At 39.5% G+C, this 20,919-nt stretch overlaps 1 protein-coding gene across 4 annotated transcripts in view; it reads right to left on the bottom strand.

The window, feature by feature from the left end:
- The window catches only part of CARS2 (cysteinyl-tRNA synthetase 2, mitochondrial), a 1,053,801-nt gene that overhangs the window by 242,887 nt on the left and 789,995 nt on the right, over positions 1 to 20,919 (bottom strand). For all 4 annotated transcript variants that reach the window (XM_044072656.1, XM_044072657.1, XM_044072658.1 and 1 more), the window contains 2 exons: positions 15,096 to 15,225; positions 10,755 to 10,888 (listed from right to left, as the gene is read on the bottom strand). In XM_044072656.1, the coding sequence (XP_043928591.1) occupies positions 10,755 to 10,888; positions 15,096 to 15,225 (264 nt within the window). The remainder of the gene's footprint in view (positions 1 to 10,754; positions 10,889 to 15,095; positions 15,226 to 20,919) is intronic.

Genomic DNA, 20,919 nt, shown 5'->3' with positions numbered 1-20,919 from the left:
CGAAGTCCGCAAATTTTAAATTTTTTTTTCTATTTATTTCTTTTTTATTTTTTATTTTAAAGTTGAGGGGGCTGCAGTCTGGCAGTCCAATAGCATGGGCCGCCCCTGCATGTATGTGGCTATGATGTGTGCAATATCAATGTGCAGGGTACTGAGTGTGCAGAGGGTGAGAATGAGTGCATGTATGTGGTTATGATGTGTGCAATATCAATGCAGGGTACTGAGTGTGCAGAGGGTGAGAATGAGTGCATGTATGTGGTTATGATGTGTGCAATATCAATGTGCAGGGTACTGAGTGTGCAGAGGGTGAGAATGAGTGCATGTATGTGGTTATGATGTGTGCAATATCAATGTGCAGGGTACTGAGTGTGCAGAGGGTGAGAATGAGTGCATGTATGTGGTTATGATGTGTGCAATATCAATGTGCAGGGTACTGAGTGTGCAGAGGGTGAGAATGAGTGCATGTATGTGGTTATGATGTGTGCAATATCAATGTACAGTGCACTGAGCGTGCAGAGGGTGAGAATGAGTGCATGTATGTGGTTATGATGTGTGCAATATCAATGTGCAGGGTACTGAGTGTGCAGAGGGTAAGAATGAGTGCATGCATGTGGTTATGATGTGTGGAATATCAATGTACAGTGCACTGAGTGTGCAGAGGGTGAGAATGAGTGCATGCATGTGGATATGATGTGTGCAATATCAATGTGCAGGGTACTGAGTGTGCAGAGGGTGAGAATGAGTGCATGTATGTGGTTATGATAATGTGCGGGATAGCGAGTGTGATCTGCCAATGTAAATTTTTTTTTTGATGAGTGGATTTTTAACTACTACCCTGTCATTAATTACCAAAACTGAATCTGTATATAGCTGCACTAGTTATTTTCCAAATGTTACGTAGCAAAATAAATATTAAAGAAGGAGCTCACTCGCTCAAGCTACTGAACACTAATGAATAAATCTGGAAAGTGTACAGAAACAAAACAGCCCACACTCCATACTTGCAATGAAAGCCAGATCTCAGAGTCAGTTTAGTTAACTTCTTCAAGAGGGTCACTCAGGCTATAGTATCTGGCCAAGGATGTTTGACACTATATCCTATGCAAACATAGCAAAAAAAAAAAAAAATTAAATCCTATTAAAAAAAAAAAAAAAAAAAATATATCTTTATCTTTTATGATGGACAGCAAACTGGCTAAAACATAAAACCTATACAGCTGGTGTGGCAGATGCTTCACCTGAGAGCATGAAGGTAACCAGTGGAGTCCCTCAGGACTCTGTACTAGAAACTCTCCTTCTTCCACATTTACCTCTTCGATTTCTAGACTGGGAACCAGAATATCTGGTTAACTAAATCTGCAGATGACTGCAAAGTGAGTGTTATTGTCAAGAGCTCATTTGACACTGCTACCCTTCAGAAGGTGTACTGAAAATGGGTTCAAATTAAACATGTAAAAGTGTGGTGTCACTGCATTTGGCAAACAATCCTTACCCTCAACATAGAGTATTAACAATACCCCACTACAAAACAAATTCCCTCTCCTTCGATCTTCATGAAGGAAGTGTAGTCAGACAGTTCTTCTACCCAGCACAAGAGATAGTTAAGGGAATATTATCAAGAGAAAGAACATACACCATTTCCTTGTATTCATTGACTATACTAATGACTGAGTACAACACCCCCTTCAGAGTGTACCACATTAAGAGAATATCACCAAGGTCTAAATAATTCACCATTTCCTTGTATTCACTGCCTGTACTAATCACTGAGTACAACACCCCCTTCAGAGTGTACCACATTAAGGGAATATCACCCAGATCTAAAGAATTCACCATTTCTTCGTATTCACTGCCTATACTAATCATTGAATATAACACCCCCCCTTCAGAGTGTACCACACTAAGAGAATATCACCCAGATCTAAAGAATTCACCATTTCCTTGTATTCACTGCCTATACTAATCACTGAGTACAACACCCCCTTCAGAGTGTACCACACTAAGGGAAAATCACCCAGATCTAAAGAATTCACCATTTCCTTGTATTTATTGACTATACTAATCATTAAATACAACACCCCCTTCAGAGCGTACCACACTTAGGGAATATCACCCAGATCTAAAGAATTCACCATTTCCTTATATTCATCGACTATACTAATCACTGAGTACAACACCCCCTTCAGAGTGTACCACATACACTGCCTATACTAATCACTGAGTACAACACCCCCTTCAGAGTGTACCACACTAAGGGAATATCACCCAGATCTAAAGAATTCACCATTTCCTTGTATTCATTGACTATACTAATTATTGAATACAACACCCTCTTCAGAGTGTACCACACTAAGGGAATATCACCCAGATCTAAAGAATTCACCATTTCCTTGTATTCACTGCCTATACTAATCATTGAATACAACACCCCCTTCAGAGTGTACCACACTAAGGGAATATCACCCAGATCTAAAGAATTCACCATTTCCTTGTATTCACTGCCTATACTAATCAATGAATACAACACCCCCTTCAGAGTGTACCACACTAAGGGAATATCACCCAGATCTGAAGAATTCACCATTTCCTTGTATTCATTGACTATACTAATCACTGAATACAATACTCCCTTTAGAGTGTACCACAGCAGACATACCAAACACTTAGACAAGTTCCAATGGTTGCTAAAGAAAACTATTATGGGTTCAATGACCCTAAACTACCATGAAAGGATAGAACCTGGCACTATGAGGTGTGGGAAAAGTGAACCAACTTCACAAAAAGTACAGTTTTGTACCTACCATAAATGTAGATGTTCGAGGATCCACATTGCTGCAGTCCTTACTATTGGGTAGTCCGCTGTCCAGTCGGCCCGAATACCAGAGTATATGGCTGACGTCGGTCAGGGCGCATTAGACTGACGTCAGTACGTCAGGGTACTAATGCGCATGACCGACGTCATATCCTCAGTCTTTTCTTGCCCCAGATGTCAGAAAACCCTAAAAAGACAAGGCCCAAAATACCTGCACCAAAATTATGTACAATATATATAAAAATAGTAACATATAACCTCACCCACACAACCACCCCTAAACACAGAGGGGAAGGAGGGAGGGTAAATTGGACTGCAGCAATGTGGATCCTCGAACATCTACATTTATGGTAGGTACAAAACTGTACTATGTTCTTCGTTCCACATTGCTGCAGTCCTTACTATTGGGTAGAATCCCAAAGCAGAGGTAAGGGAGGCTGGCAAATCATAAAGAAGTAGGAGCTGACAACATGCCTTGCAAAACAGCAGTGGCAAAACCAGCCCTAGACTTAGAGTAAACAGGAAGGTGATAATGCTTAGAGAAAGTATGCACTGAACTCCAAGTAGCTGCTTCCAAAATATCCTTAGTTGCCACCCCCCTTAGAAATGCTGTTGAAGTGGCAGTAGCCCTAGTGGAATGAGGCCTAATCCCAGCTGGAATCTCCTTGCCATGATGGGAATAACAAAATGCAATGCAAAACCCAATCCACCTAGAAATAGTTTGTTTTGACACAGGCTTGCCCTCTTGAACTCAAAGCAAAAGAAACAAACAACTGCTGAGACTGCCTAAAATCCTTAGTCCTGCTTAAATAATAACGCAATTGCCTGTGTACATCTAAAGTGTGCAAAATCTTTTCCCCTTTATTTTGGGGTCTGCATAAAAGTAGGCAAATGAATAGTTTGGTTTAAAGCCACACTAGAAACCACCTTAGGCATAAAGGAAGGATTAGTACGTAATGATACCCTATCCTTATGGAAAATCAAAAAGGGCTCTACTGCCATAAGGGCCTGCAACTCAGACACCCTTCTTGCAGAAGTAATAGCCAACAGAAAAGCAGTCTTCCATGAAAAGTATTTCAATTCAGCAGTAGCCGCAGGCTCAAAAGGTTGTAGAGTAAGTTTTTCCAACACAAAATTGAGATCCCAAGCAGGAGTAGGAGCTCTACGTGGGGTCTTATATTCTTCGCCTCTAAGAAACTGCTTGAACAAAGGATGCGAAAACAATGGTGGGTCACAATCATAGTGAGCTGAAATTGCTGCAGCATGAATCTTAATGGAAGAGAAGGACAAACCTTTGTCCAATAACTCAGTAAGATATTGAAGAGCCACACTCAAATTAGGCTCAGAAACCTCCAAATTCTTTGCTGTACTCCAAAATAAAATCTCTTCCATTTTTCTGTACACTTTCCTTGTACTAGGTCTTCTAGCTTCCATAATCACATTTAAAACTTGTTGAGGAAGTTGAGACCTGCTGTGTTTCAACACAGAATATGCCAGGCTGTTAGATGAAGAGAGTGAAGCTTGGCATTGAGCAGATGACCGTCCTTCTGAGATAACAGATGAGGAATCAAAGGTAAAGGCCATGGAGGCTTCCTTACCAGACTCCTTAGTAGTGGGTACCAGTGTTGCCGAGGCCAATCTGGAGCTATCAAAATCATCCTTGGCTTGTCTTGTCTGACTTTCAATAGCACCTTTGGAAGAAGAGGCAGAGGTGGAAAGGCATACACATGAAGGTTTTTCCAACTGAAAGACAGAGCATCCACTTTCCAAGCTGTGCGATGAAACCCCTTTGTGCAAAACTTTGGCAGCTGGTGGTTTAGAGGAGAAGCGAACAGATCTATGTCTGGAGTTCCCCATGACACTGTCAATTTCTGAAATACATGAAGATCCAGTTTCCACCGTGGGGATCCATGATTTGTCTGCTTAACACATCTGCTAAGGAGTTCTGTGCTCCTGGCAGAAACCTTGCCTGAAGAGTTAGTTGCAAGCTTAGCGCAGTCTCCCATAAAATCATTGCTTGCCTGCATAGAGGATAAGAATGTGTTCCCCTTGCTTGTTGATGTACCACATGACAGTTGTGTTGTCTGTTAGAATCAACACCTGTCCTGGAAGAAGTAACTCCTTGAAAGCCATTAATGCAAACTGGACTGCTAACATCTCCTTCATGTTGATATGTAGATGCTGTAGTCTGGCAGGCCACTTGTCTTGTATCCACTTTCCATTTAGATGAGCTCCCAAGCAATGTCCGAGGCATCTGTCGTTAAAATCTGACTCGCCTCTGGCCGGGTCACAGAGAGTCCCTTGTTTAGGTGACATTCCTGAGCCCACCACAAAATTCTTTTTGAAGGCAAGGTATAATTTGAATGACAGTGTCCAAATCCTGGCAGTGCTGTGTCCATACATTTTTGAGATACCATTGTAGCTTCCTCATATGCAGTTTGGCATTGGGAAGCACCAGAATACAAGATGCCATGAACCCTAATGCTTGAAGGACTGTCCTTGCAGTCAGCACGGACTGATGAGATAGTTGATGGAAGTAAAGTGATAGACTCTGTTGTTTGTCCGGGGTTAAAAAGGCCATCTGGGCTGCTGTATTCAGTCTCACACCCAGAAAGCACATGTCTTGAGAGGGTACTAGACTGGACTTTATTTCGTTCACAGAATACCCTAGGCATCTTAGCACTGCTATAACATATTCCAGATGCTGTAGAAGGTCTCCTTTTTCTTGAGCCAGAATCAGGCAGTCGTCCAAGTAAGGATAGATTTGAATTCCTTGTAGCCTGAAGTAAGCTATCACTGGAGCCAGAACCTTTGTGAATACTCTGGGCGCAGTAGATAAGCCAAAGGGCAATGCAGAGAACTGATAATGAGAATTTCCAGCTCGAAACCGCAGATACTTCCTGCAACTTAGCCTTATGGGCACATGAAGGTAAGCTTCCTTGAGATCTAAAGTTACCATCCAGTGATCTTTGCCCAGCAGAGGTAAAAGCTGTTGTAACGTCAACATCTTGAACTTGGGAATGTCCAGATAAGTGTTGAGGAGAGATAAATCCAAAATTGGTCTCCACGTGTTCCCCTTTTGGTACTAGGAACAGGCGAGAATAAAATCCTAGGCCCCTTTCTGATACAGGGACTGGCTGAATGGCCCCCATCTGGAGTAACTGAGAAACTTGCTTTTGAGCCTCTTTTCTTTGTGGAGGAGGAACGTCTGGCATGCCTTTGAAAGGGGCATTGTATGGAAATAAAATCTGTAACCGTGGTGAATGATGTCCAACACCCATCTGTCTTGAGTAATTAAATCCCAATTTTCTTTGAAAAGAGACAGTCTTCCTCCCAAGGGAGCTGCCAGACGAGAATCTACTGGCAGCTGAAAAGGCAGGTCATTGGGTCTGTTTACGAAAGGACTGACCCCTGCCCTCACCAGAAGTCTGAGCAGGTGAACTCCCTGTTCTAGGCCTAAAAGAACCTTGAGCTCTGCCCCTACCATGTCTAGACCTACCCCTAGACTGGGAATCATAAGCAGGATATGTCCACCCCTTAGCAGGCCAATTTCTACTAAACTTTGGTGGCTGCACCTGCAAAAAATCTTTAACAGTTTGCATAGATTTAGCTTTGTCCTCCATTTTCTTTAAAACTGCTTCCACAGGCGAACCAAACAACACATCAGACTGTAAAGGAGCATCCAAAATCCTTGTCTTAACATGCTCAGCTAAATTCTGATCCCTCAACCAGGCATGCCTGCGAAGAACAGAACTAGTGGCAGCCACCCTAGAGGAGGCCTGTACAGCATCAAAACCACATTGCAAAGAATGCTTACCCACTTGTTCAGACACATAAACCAAATCTAGCAACTCTTTACACTCAATACCTTCCGCCAAAGCATCCACCTTAGATTTCAATTGTGAAAGGAGATAATTTTGATATTTTAGCATGTGAAACTGACAATTCAACGCTCTCATGGCTAGAGTGGAAGAAGTATACACTTTCTTTCCCCACCTATCCAAAGCCCTTGCCTCTTTATCAGTGGGAACAGGATTTTTAACCACAGAAGCCTTAACACCTTTAGGCCCCTGGGAAACAGTTTCCGGGTCCGCCCTAGGACTCTTAAACAAATACTTATGAGCTTCGGGCACCCTATAGTACCTATCAGGTTTAACAGGAGCAGGAGGCAAAGAGTCAGGGTTCAGGGAAGCCTCTGCAAAAACATCTTCCACCACATTCAACACAGGAGGTATAGCTAAGGGCCTATGCTGGGGTAAAAACAAGAATTCCCTAAGCCTTTTCCTGGAATCAGAGTAATCCTGGCCTTCCCATTTAAAGTGCTCCCTCATGGAATGCAGAGTCCCTGAAAATGAAAAATCCTCAGGAGGAGAAGCTGTAGGAGTGGCATCATCCACATCAGAATCAGAATAAGGAGGATACTCCTGTAAATCTTCCGCAGAAGACTCAGAAGCTTCTGAACACTGTTCAAAACTGTCAAACACCGGTTCCACCCTAGGCCTCTTATCAGGAGGGCCCATAGAACCTCTGATCATAGTAATCAAATCTTCTGCCATTTTAAGCATATGTTTCTTAGGTACAGAACCCGAAATGCTAGGAGAAGCCCCCACTGAAGCTGAACTTGGCCTACCTCTCAAAGAAGTTTTGGCAACAGAAGGAGAGGCTCTAATTACTTTGGGAAGAGAGGGAAGAACAGTTACCTGAGAAGCCCCCTCAGCCTGGCCTACCTCCTGAGAGGGTACATCCTGTAACAATAAAGTTTCTGCCTGAGACTCCATAGAAACTCCTGGCAAAACCTCTGGCTCCACTGAGCCTCCTAAAGAACCGGCGTCCGGGACTGCGGTTCATCAACCCTAGGCTTCGCTGTTTTGTCCTTACGCTTCTTAGGCGAAGCGGAGCATCCGACGGCATTTTATAATTGCAACGCTTCCCAAACACTAACCTGGCACAGTCTAACCTCCTTTTAATAGTGCGTTTGTTAAACCTAGCACAAGAGCGGCAACCAACAACGTCGTGCTCAGGCCCTAAACAAGGTATACACAATGTATGGTAATCCCTATGAGGTATCTGTTTCCCACAAGAAATACAGTTATTCACTTTTTCTGACATCCGGTTAAATACTGAGGCAAGAAAAAACCAAAATGTTCCCCAACGGGGTACTTAGCCAACTCCGATTCGGTCTGAAACTCCGGTTTCGGAAATATTTCAGAACGCCAACCTGCACTCGCAAAACTGCTTCTGCATCGGACCATGCGGCAAAAAGACTGAGGATATGGCGTCGGTCATGCGCATTAGTACCCTGACGTACTGACGTCAGTCTAATGCGCCCTGACCGACGTCAGCCATATACTCTGGTATTCGGGCCGACTGGACAGCGGACTACCCAATAGTAAGGACTGCAGCAATGTGGAACGAAGAACATCCTTAGTATTGCAATAGATCACAGATATTTTTTCTAAGGGAAGCAAAGCAATTGGCCACCAGGGAAAAACAAAAAAAAACACGGACACAATTTAAACCCATTAAAGTGGGGGCTTTGCCCTCCACACCCCCCCAACTAAATATACCAACTCCAAGATCACAGAATACTGAGGAAAAGAGAAAAGTTCACCCTGATGGCCAAGTGGTTTATTGCCCTTAGAAAAAATACCGGTGATCTGTTGATTCGTAATAGTAAGGTTTCGGTGAAGTTGTCTCGCGTTTTTCAAATTCAGGTACATGTAATTTCAATTAAGCAATGTAGACATATATATATATATATATATATATATATATATATATATATATATATATACACACACACACACATACATACATACACACACAGTAGTGGGTATAAAAACTGTACACACCCCTGTTAAAATGCCAGGTTTTTGTGAGATAAAAAAATGAGACCACAATAAATAATTTCAAAACTTTTCCCACCTTTAATGTGACCTATAACCTGTACAATTCAATTGAAAAACAAACAAATCTGTTAAGGGAAAAAAATATAAAAAAATAAAAAATGTACAATACACTGGTTGCATAAGTGTGCACACCCTTAAACTAAAACTTTGTTGAAGCACCTTCTGATTTAATTACAGCATTCAGTCTTCATGGGTAGGAGTTTATTAGCACAGCACATCTTGACTTGGCAATATTTGCCCACTCTTCCTTGCAAAAGCGCTCTGAATCTGTCAGATTGCGAGGGCGTTTCTTGTGCACAGCCCTCTTCAGGTCACCCCACAGATTTTCTATTGGATTTATGTCTGGGCTCTGACTGGGCCATTTCAAAACTTTAATGTTCTTCTGGTGAAGCCATTCTTTTGTTGATTTGGATGTATGCTTGGGGCCATTGTCTTGTTGAAAGGTGAAATTCCTCTTCATCTTCAGCTTTCTAGCAGACACCTGAAGGTTTTTGGGCCAAAAGTGACTGGTATTTGGAACTGTTCATAATTTCCTCCACCATGACTAAAGCCCAAGTTCTAGCTAAAGAAAAGCAACCCCAAAGCATGATACTGCCACCACTATGCTTCACCATGGGGGTGGTGTTCTTTTGGTGATGCAAAGTGTTGTTTTTGCGCCAAACGTACCTTTTGGAATTGTGGCCAGGGAGTTCAACCTTGGTCTCATCAGACCATAACACATTTTCCCAAATGTTTTTGGGAGACTTGATGTACTGTTTTGCAAATTTTAACCAGGCATGGATGTTTTTCTGTACAAGAAAAAGCTTCCGTCTTTCAACCCTACCCCATAGTCCAGACGTTGAGGATATGTAAGATTGTTGTCACATGTAGTACACAACCAGTACTTGCCAGAAATTCCTGCAGCTCCTTCAGGGTTGCTGTAGATCTCTTTGCAGCCTCCCTGACCGGTTTTCATCTTGTCTTTTCATCAATTTTGGAGAGACGTCCACTTATTTGCAACATCATTGTTGTACCATATTTTCTTCACTTTTTGAAGACTGTCTTCACTGTGTTCCATGGTATATCCAATGCTGTGGACATTTTTTTGTACCCTTCAACAATAAGATCCCTTTGATGCTTTGTAAGCTCTCTGCAAACCATGGCTTTTCCTGTAGCAGGCAGCTGAGTAAATGTCAGGAAAATCCTACTAGGACAGCTGTAATTTATTTGGGGTTAATCAGAGTCTCTTTAATTGAGGGCAGGTGTGTACCCAAGAATACTGAATGCTGTAATTAAATCAAAAGGTGCTTCAACAAAGTATTAGTTTAAGGGTGTGCACACTTGTGCAACCAACATATTATATGTTTTTTATTTTTTATATTTTTTCCCCTAACAGATTTGTTTGTTTTTCAATTAAATTGTACAAGTAATAGGTCACATTAAAGATGGGAAAAGGTTTGAAATTATTTATTGTGGTCTCATTTTTTTACATCATTAAAACCTGGCATTATCCACTGTATGTATGTATGTGTGTATGTATATATATATATATATATATATATATATATATATATATATACACACACACACACACACACACACACACATATACACACACACACATACACAGGTATACTAAATATGATTGAAACAGATTAATGTCTACATCGCTAATGTCAACAACAAATTTTCAACAAGGCAAATGTCAACATGTCACTACACATGTGCAGAGAAAGTACTCTTGGTGTATCTAAATAAATGTATAAAAAATTGAAAACCATTGTTTACTTACCAAATTATGTAGGCTAAACAGACGTCACCATTAATGACAGAAGACTAAATTGGGGGTTTTACATATACCCATATACATATACTCACTTACACATACATCCTTTATATATGTAAACACATGATGTTAAAGACTACACTATGGTGCATCTCCAGTAAATGTTCTAGTACACAACATGTCACAGAAGTAGACAGAGGAAACAAATTAATGCACTTTAGTTAAGCTAAAATACATGCAATGTTTTAATCACAGCACTGTGGCATACCTGAATGGAGAAAGTAATTACCCCACTGTTCACACTGGTGATATGCTTCGCTCTGGGCAATCTCATTTTCATGGTGTGGAAAGGCTAGATCTATTCCACCTGTATGGATATCCAGGTGTTTTCCAAACACTAAGCTGTAACGGAAAACAAGGACACTATTTAATAAACAAAATATTGTAACAGTGAGAAAACACAGTGCATCTTAGTCTGTTGTATAACTACTCCTCGTTATTATTTTAATCCTAAAATTATCTTTAAAGATGTTCAAGAAGGATTCAAAGAACATGTGACAGAGTATGAAATCCCATATTATATGCTGCTCCAATATAGTAAGATAGACCATAAACACTGTGGAAATCTGTGCATCTTAACCAGATCTCAAGTTACATAATTTATTTTTTATATGATAGAAAGAAGATATAGGATTATTTAAAATATATTATTTATTATTTACAGTGTAATTCCTTGATTATGTCATTAAAAGAAAAACATTCAAAAGGCAATAACACTAAATTCAGCAGATATATTACGAAGATTTGAATATACAATGGTGATGGGGTATTTAAAATAGTATAAATGGGAAGGCTTTGTTTGGAAAACTGGAGTTTACTGTATTACTAAGTGAGTACAGCCACTCCAGAGTTAAAAAATCATGTGTAGTTTTGCTATAGTCCTGTATTACTGAGCCAGGTGACATGACTAAAGTGTAATGCCCTTGTGACTGACACTTCTAAGTGCAATCACAGAAAGTAATATTCTTGAAAACAAGAACAATCAAAAAAACAAAAAAAACAGACACAGAAAATAAATAGTTTTTGCTGTGGAGCAATCCCATGCACCCTCCACCCACATTACCAATTTATACCAACTCTGAGATCACAGTGTGCCCATAAAAGGAAAATTCCTTGTTAAACCACAATCTTATAGCTCTTGACATTCAAAACTCTGGAACTGCAAACGAGTGTGTTAAATCACTAATGGGTCAGTTCTAAGCCTGACATCCACTGTATCATAAAAATTAGACACCACACCAGTGGTAAAAAAAACGGAACCTCCAAACTTTAATGACTTCAAAGAAACATAAAAAATGACTAAGAGCTTTCGCCCTCATAACAAACGGGCATCTTCAGAGTCATTGTGATGAAAAGCATGCTTGCCTAAATACACTAATCATAAAAGATGGTGGTATATGTGGCAACTTCTACAGTATGCCCAGAATTTTATGTAGGGAAAACCACTCGGAGATTAAGAGACAGGACAGAGGAACACATTAGAGATATTAAGAATAAAAAAAATCTATCAGTGCTCTACAGGTGCATACTTTTAAAGTTGTGAAAAATATTTTTCATAATTGATAAGGTAAATTGTAATGAAAGGGGTGGAGATGCCAACGCTGAGGTTGAAGTAAGGGAGACAAAGTGGCAATTGAGACTGAATGCCAGGCATCAATGATTGCATCTCAATTTCAGCTGTATTAAAACAAAGGGCTAATCAAATTTAGTCAGGTTACAAGTTTTTGTATAATGTTTAAATATTATATATTATATGAATTATTGTTTTTATAAAGGTTGGTGGTTATATGGGTAACAAATTGGTGTACGTGTGTGTGTGTGTGTGTGTGTGTGTGTGTGTGTGTGTGTGTGTGTGTGTGTGTGTACATTTTATATATTTATTTATAATGTCACTGTGTCTTTAAATGGGTTGCTACTTTAATGTGATGACTGTTTTTTAATTACTACTTGTTTTTTATGATAAAAGAGGGTTAGGCACCATTTAGAAGGTTTTATGTTTTCATTTATTAAAAAAAAGTACTGTAAAATCACAATGCAGCAACAAATTTGTCTGTGCTTTGCTGAGTTCTTTTTAAATTGTGAATTAATATTATTTTCTACCCCTCCATCACATCCAGTCGTATTGTGAGTCCACCATATTTGTGCTGCCATCACTGGGAACTGGGAAAGCTGACATGTCCAAATGATCATGCACACTGGTGTGCAGTGTTCAGATAGTGAGGGGCTGTAGTGCTTTCCTTTATCCCACAACACCCTAACATGGAATTCCAATCCCCATAATGCCGTCCCATGTTTGAGCTTACCTGAGTACACTCCCTTTCACTGAATGAGATTACCATGTCATATCTCTGCATGTCATATTCCCTAAAGCATGTGGTTAGCCAGAAACATGAGTACAGTGTCATCCAAATATTAAGCAAGCAATAATGCCCGACAGTGTGTATGACACTGTGTAAGTAACACCTGCAAGGGGTGTTCTGAAGCCTGATGCTGCAGGCTTGGCATACATTAATACTGGGCAGATCAGCATTTTTAATTAATCTTAATGAAAGCTGTCTATAAGAATACTTTTTTAGTAAGTTTGATGTATTTGAATGTAAATGACACCACCTCAAAGCCAAACTGCAGCAGTCATGGAACCATGGGAGGAGGATGATGCCATTTATTTATTTTTTATTAAACATGATATTTTTAAAGTGACATAAGCACACACACACACACACACACACACACACACACACACACACACACACACACACACACAAGAAAACAAAATATTTCTTTGGTTATTTTTTTCATTCACTCCCACATTACATTACATCAATTGTTCACTTCCTGCCTTCCCTAAAACATAATTCTTCATGCACTGATCCCACAAATTCTATTTATTTATATATAATTTGTTCCATTCCTTTTCAAAAGACCCTACTTCCAGTTCTTTTATCTCCTTTACAGGGTTCAGTACCTCAGTAACAGCTGGTTTAGATTTTGATTTTTAGTAATTACTTTTTTGCAACAAATACCATTAAACTTAGGAAGTTCTTACTATTTATGGGCAATTTGGATCTGATATCCTAGCTCAAAAAATAATTTCCTTAGTTACAACCATTTGCTTCCACAACATCTGCAACAAAGTATTCTCTACGGAGTTTTTAAAATATGCCAACTTATATGCCCAAAGAACATGCTCCCAATCACCTCTCAGTTTTCCATTATACCTCCAGCATTTGTTATTGACCCATAGAAAATTTTTCTGGAGTCTGCTTGGGGTATAGAATACCTATGTAAACCTTTCAAAGTGAAAATCTTAAACCTTGTGGACTTTGTTGCATATTTGGGAACCATAAAGATGTCCTCCCACTGTTCTGACCTCCTCTGACTGATTCTTATAGTTATATCCAATATTTTATATGCCCTACTAATTATCCATTTTAATAGCAACTTCTGTTTTACACTCAACTAAAAACAATACAAGAGCTCGTTTTTCACTTAACAATCCCCTGTCCCTTCTCTTTAACTATACTCTTTCATCATGCCGCAGTAGTGAAGGTAGTCTCTAACCTGCAGTCTGAACTTCTCCTTAGCCTCAGTCCATGCTATTACCTTTCACTCTCTTGGTAGTTTCTTGCAAAACTTTGTTTCCCTCACTAATTTTCTCAAGGAAATTCCAGCCCCCCCCCCTTATGCCTACTTTCTATACCCATACTAGCATGCATCCCTATTCTCCTTTCGTCATTCCAGTGCTGACTTAGTTCACATACTACTTTATGATTCTTTATGAATATAATATTCTGCATGCAGTTTAATTTTATTACAGAGCACAATAAAGTGAGAGGAGGTGCTCTTACACATGTAAATAATTTCAAGAAGAGATACTTGTCATTTCAAACTTGTTATGATGGACTTGCTTAGTTTATGGCTAAATTAATTAGACAAAGTTGGATTAGCTTACTTGTTCTTATAGCTACATAGCTACATAGGTTCATAAGCACGTACTAGGCTAGTTGCTTTGTGGGCCATTTTAAGCCTAGCCAGTTTCCTGTATGTGAGCTCAAATAACCTATTCCATTTGGTTATAGATTGGCCTTACCCATCCCAATGATTGATAATATATTACCCATAATAAGAATAACTGGGATCATACAACTGATAATCTAAGAAGTCCTATGCATTGAAAGAAAGCACAATGCCAGGGTAATCCTATGGCTAGGCTTGTAAAGGTCCCAGGGCCATTAGCCTAGTACGACCCTATATAGGAACTGTTTCTATCCATTAGTAGTGTAGTAGGGGGCAGTCCTGGGGTTAATTTTCTGTTTCTCATCCATAGATCTAAGTCGCTCCGCTTCAACCCAAACCATTTCCAAATGAAGCAGCACTTCATTTAAGCTACTAATTAAATAATCAAGGTTAACAAAATCTGAAGTGCTCCTAAATGCATTAGGCTGTGTCTACTACAGAGCCTATAAGTGCACAAACAATAATAGGTGCAGACTACAAGATGGATGGCAGTTTTAATAACATACAAATCTCATATTAACTAAAAACTGACCTTGCTACCGTAGAACATTCAATGTGCCATCCAGGTCTTCCTTTTCCCCAAGGAGAATCCCAAAAAGGTTCTTGAGGCTTGGATGTCTTCCACAGGGAAAAATCCTGGGTATCTCGCTTGTCATCATGTCCTGCCAAAGAAATATTGATTCTATGTTTATTAATCATCACAGATAAACTGCAAAATAAATGTTCTTCTGCACATTAAAGTGATAAATTACTACCGAGTTTCTTTCATTTAAAAGCTATTTGAAATCAAGTGGCTCAGTATGTATGCCTGTGTAAAAGACCAAATAAACAGTTACAGTGTATGCATGTACTATCTCTTCATGAATATAAGAAGTTTTACGGAGGGAAGAGAGGAATGGGTGGCAGTGATGACGATGAGGGAAACATATACTGAGGCCCTCACAGAGGTATGCTGAAAATTTCATATGGAGTTTTGGCGTATCAGACTAGCCATGTTTCTGCTGGCAGAGCACCAAATGCCTTATCTAATAAAACTGATGTAATTACCAAGTTTATACCAAGCAGGGTGGAACCATTTACTATCTTGCTGCTAAATGAGTTAACAAAGAATGGTGGTACAATAAATTTAACCAGCAGTTTATACTCCTTCCAAATCTGTCATGAACTTAAGTTTGGTAGAGTTTATACACTTCCCAAAAAGCCTCAAATATTCTGAATACTGACTTGGCAAATAAGGGTACAGAAAGCGTGCATGTGAAGGAGACTGTTCCACTGGTGTACAGCAAACATACACCATGAATTTAAGTTTGCTTTTGTCTGTACACCTCCCAACATTTTGTCTTGGCAAATCAAGGCATGGAAAATATGCATGTGAAGGTGATTGATCACTGGTCAGTAGTGATCACTTACAAACATATATTATTAGATAAAGGGCATGTGGATGTGAAACTACAACAAAAAATCTACATATAAGAAATAGCTCTCACAGTTAAGGCTTAAAAATAGTTCCTGAAATATGACTGTCTCATCAAGCATGTGTCTTCACGTTCAGTGGTGGCACTAGGGGGCACACAGGGGGACGCGCCATACCCACCACTGATGACAGTGAGTGCCCCAGTAAATAAATTTAGAAACAGAAAAATTGAGTAGCCTTTTCCTGCCTGAGTACATCTGCAAGCCCATAAAACTCAGCCCAGCTGCTGACTTTTAAAGCCACAAGAACAAATCCATTGTTGCATCAGTATCTGCATCGCCTGCCTTCAGTTTCTTTAGCAGGCATTTTGAATCAACTGGGCTTATGCAGCTTCCGAGAGTGAAAGCGAGCCAAGTGTAGTTTCTTTCTTGATTAAGGAAGCTTGCTCAGTGAGAAAAATCAAACTGTACCCTTGAGCTGTAATCTTGTTCCTTCACACTAACTGCCTGAGTACAGGGTTTAAATCTTTCCTAAAAAAATATTCAAAATATCCCTTTACCCCACCCCCCACCCCCACACACACGTTGGCCTTCTCCAGAATTTTTGAACGAATAAACCAAAAATTATTTTCATCTGTTCCTGGATTACATACAATCAACAATCACTAAATATCAGGCATGTAAGTTTCAGACTTTATGTCCTTCAGAAAATGCTTGCTAATGTAACTTTGTGTGTGTAAGAGATTTAAAATTTGTTCTTGATTATTGAGTCTTTTTCTCTGATTCTTGAGCCAAGAGGTTGGGAGGGCATGTGGGGTGTGCAATAGAATGCACTGTATGGCTCTCACAGTAGTGAGCTGAAATACACTTCTTAGTAATTGTGTATTTGTTCATTCATTTTGTCGCAAGCAAACATACGAGTGTATGCAGTTGTACAAGGGGCTGTAACTGATAGTCACATGTATGTTTGCAATTGTATCCTGCAGCCCAGAGTAGTTATGGTGCAAAGGAAGGATTCAACAGTAGTAAGTTTCCTTATTTTCTTGACTGCTGACTAAATTACGCAACATGAAGACTATGTGTTTAATGTTAAAATATTTATTTATTTTATTGCATTTATTTACCAGGAAAGTCCATTGGGACTCATTTTTCAGGGGAGGTCCAGGGAGAAAAGCTCCAACAAGAACAGATACAGAAAAAAATTAAACATTAATTGGTATGGAAGTAGAAACAGTGTTACACATAGGATTACAGCAATATATACAGAATATATACATAAAAGCAGGAATTTAGTTGGTTTGACTGCAGTAATATATACAGAATATATACATAAAAGCAGGAATCTAGTTGGTTTGATTACAGTAATATATACAGAATATATACATAAAAGCAGGAATTTAGTTGGTTTGACTGCAGTAATATATACAGAATATATACATAAAAGCAGGAATCTAGTTGGTTTGATTACAGTAATAAATACAGAATATATACATAAAAGCAGGAATCTAGTTGGTTTGATTGCAGTAATATATATAGAATATATACATAAAAGCAGGAATTTAGTTGGTTGCCAGATTAATTCAATCACAGAGGTATAAACAGAAATATATTAATCAGTATTATTGTACCAGTATCAACTGGGGGTGAAAAAATAATAAATATGGAGAAAGTATTATCAGTCATTAGTAGCAAAAAGCATAGGAGTTTAGTTATCATATAAGGAGAAGGAGGAGGAGGAGGAGGTTAGGTTATAGAGCAAGCACACAGCCAAGAAGAGTTGAGATGATTTTTCACTATTTGTTTGAAGGTGGTGGTGCTGCCTGTGTTTCTTATAGAAGGTGGAAGTGAGTTCCATAGTTTGGCAATGGTGAAGGAGTAGAGGAGTGAACCACCAGGTATGGTGGGTTTTTCTACTTTTAGAAGTAGATGATTTTCAGATCTTAGTTGTCTGCTGGGTTGGTATTTAGCAAGTAGAGTTGAGGGAGCAGGACAGTCTGTGGGTCTGTAGATTATTTTGTGCGCTGTAGTTAGTTGGGTGAATGAGAGATGGTGGTAGAGTTCCAGTCAGCCTAATTGTTTTAGTGTGTTACAGTGGTGGGACGAGAATTTGCCCTTGGTGGCAAATTTGGTTATTCTGTCATAATACATATCAAGTTTGGATTTTGTAGAATTTTGGATATTAGCCATGGTGGTGCAGCGGTTAGCGTTGTCGCCTCACAGCAAGAGGTTCTCTGGTTCAATCCTCAGCTGGGGTGCCTTCTGTGTGGAGTCTGCATGTCCTCCCTGTGGTCGCATGTGTTTCCTCCGGGTGCTCCGGTTTCCTCCCACATCCCAAAGACATGCTGTAGGTGGATTGGACACTAAATTGGCCCTAGGTGTGAGTGCATGTGTGTGTGTGCCTTCTGTGGAAGGTTGGGCATTGGACTGGCAACTCGGCACTGTAAAACTCCACTGCCAATCATGAGCGGACAGATGATCCACTGTGGCGACCCCTGACCGGGAAAAGCCGAAAGAAGAAGAAGAAGAAGTGAGGAGAGGGCACCATAAAGGACAGAGGGTAATAAAAAGGTAGTTGCAAGGGTTTGTCTAGTAGAGAGGCTAAGAAAGTGTTAACCATGAATGCATTTTTAATTCAACTTTTTTTTTTTTTTTTGTGGGCATAAGGGTGTGAAATGCACTGTGTTGGGTTACAAAAGTTTGGTACTTAGTGCAGATGAGTTAATTCTATGAGTAGTCAATGAGTTATTTCTTGTACTACAGCTTTTGATTCCCTCAGTCTTTGTCTAGTGTCAGTCTGACCAAGTCATTTTAAGAGCTGTCCCTGAAAAAAAGTGTGTATCCAGTAGGCTATTCTAAGCTGTTAGCAAATTCATTACACATTTGTCTTTTGAATTCATGCACCCTTCGGATAGCCCATAATTAGTGCTTTACTATAAGCGATTTGACCATAAATCCTTGCACATTTGTTGTGATTTAATGGACAGCCAGATGCAGTTTGAATAAATGTGAGTTTCAATTGAAGAGAAAGTTACTGTTGCTCATGTGTTTTGTCTCAATGTGTGGTTGTTTTGCTCATTAAATGGCTAATTATTTTTGCTGTAAAAATTAATAAAACTTTTAAATTAAATCTAAATCTCTGTGATCACTGTAAAAGTAAAGAAGAAAATAATATGCACACTGACAGGCTTCAATTATGTTTTGGGGTAACTGGGGGAGATAGCCAAGTAAATGGATATTGATATGGCTGCAGTGGGGGGGGGTCTGGTCTATTATTCTGATTAGAGTCATACAGTGGATATAAAAAGTGTGCATACCCCTGTTAAAATGCCAGGTTTTTTGTGATATAAAAATGAGACCACAATAAATAATTTCAAAACTTTTCCCACCTTTAATGTGACCTATAACCTGTACAATTCAATTGAAAAATAAATCTGTTAGGGGAAAAACATAAAAAATAAAAAATGTACAGTAAGCTGGTTGCATAAGTGTGCACACCCTTAAACTAATACTTTGCTGAAGCACCTTTGGATTTAATTACAGCATTCAGTCTTCTTGGGTAGGAGTTCATCAGCATAGCACATCTTGACTTGGCAATATTTGCCCACTCTTCCTTGCAAAAGCCCTCCAAATCTGTCAGATTGGGAAGGCATCTCTTGTGCACAGCCATCTTCAGGTTACCCCACAGATTTTCTATTGGATTTAGGTCTGGGCTCCGGTTGGGACATTCCAAAATTTTAATTTTCTTCTGGTGAAGCCATTCTTTTGTTGATTTGGATGTATGCTTGCGGTCATTGTCATGTTGAAAGGTGAAATTCCTCTTCATCTTCAGCTTTCTGGCAGGTGCTTGAAGGTTTTGGGCCAAAAGTGACTGGTATTTGGAACTGTTCATAATTCCCTCCACCTTGAATAAAGCACCAGTGCCAGCTGAAGAAAAGCAACTCCAAAGCATGATATGGCCACCATCATGCTTCACCATGGGGATGGTGTTCTTTTTGTGATGCAGTGTTGTTTTTGCGTGAAACATACCTTTTGGAATTGTGACCAAAACGTTCAACCTTGGTCTTATCAGACCGTAAGACATTTTCCCACATTCTTTTGGGATCTTAATGTATTGTTTTGCAAATTTTAGCTGGGCCTGGATGTTTTAAAGACTTCTATCTTGCAGCCCTACCCCATAGCCCAGACATATAGAGAATATGAGAGATTGTTGTCACATGTAGTACACAACCAGTGCTTGCCAGAAATTCCTACAACTCCTTCAGTGTTGCTGTAGGTCTCTTGGCAGTCTCCCTGACCAGTTTTCATCTTGTCTTTTCATCAATTTTGGAGGGATGTCCAGTTCTTTGCAACGTCACTGTTGTCCCATATTTTCTCCACTTTTTTGATGACTGTCTTCACTGTGTTCCATGGTATATCCAATGCTGTGGACATTTTTTTGTACCCTTCTCCTGACTGATACCTTTCTACAATGAGATCCCTTTGATGCTTTGTAAGCTCTCTGTGAACAACGGCTTTTGCTGTAGGAGGCAACTGAGTAAATGTCAGGAAAATCCTACTAGGACAGCTGAAGTTTATTTGGGGTTAATCAGAGTCTCTTTAATTGATGGCAGGTGTGTACCCAAGAAGACTGAATGCTGCAAACAGCTTATTGTACGTTTTTTAAATGTTTTATATTTTTCCCCCTAACAAATTTGTTTTTCAATTGAATTGTACAGATTATAGGTCACATTAAAGTTGGGAAAAGTTTTGAAATGATTTAGTGTGGTTTCATTTTTTTTATATCACAAAAACTTGTTTTTTAACAGGGGTATGTACTCTTTTTATATCCACCATATATGCCCATGATCTGGCTCTTCTCTTATTGTTCAAAAACTGCACATGAGTATTTACCCTCAAGTGTCTGCCCTATATGTTTGTTTTTATATTTTAAACCAGGTAAAGGG

Source organism: Protopterus annectens, chromosome 5.part0 (assembly GCF_019279795.1).
Source record: "Protopterus annectens isolate FY-2018-M chromosome 5.part0, PAN1.0, whole genome shotgun sequence".
NCBI lineage: Eukaryota > Metazoa > Chordata > Ceratodontiformes > Protopteridae > Protopterus > Protopterus annectens.
Note: the sequence above shows the minus strand (reverse complement) of the source record. Positions and strands in the feature narration are given on the sequence as shown.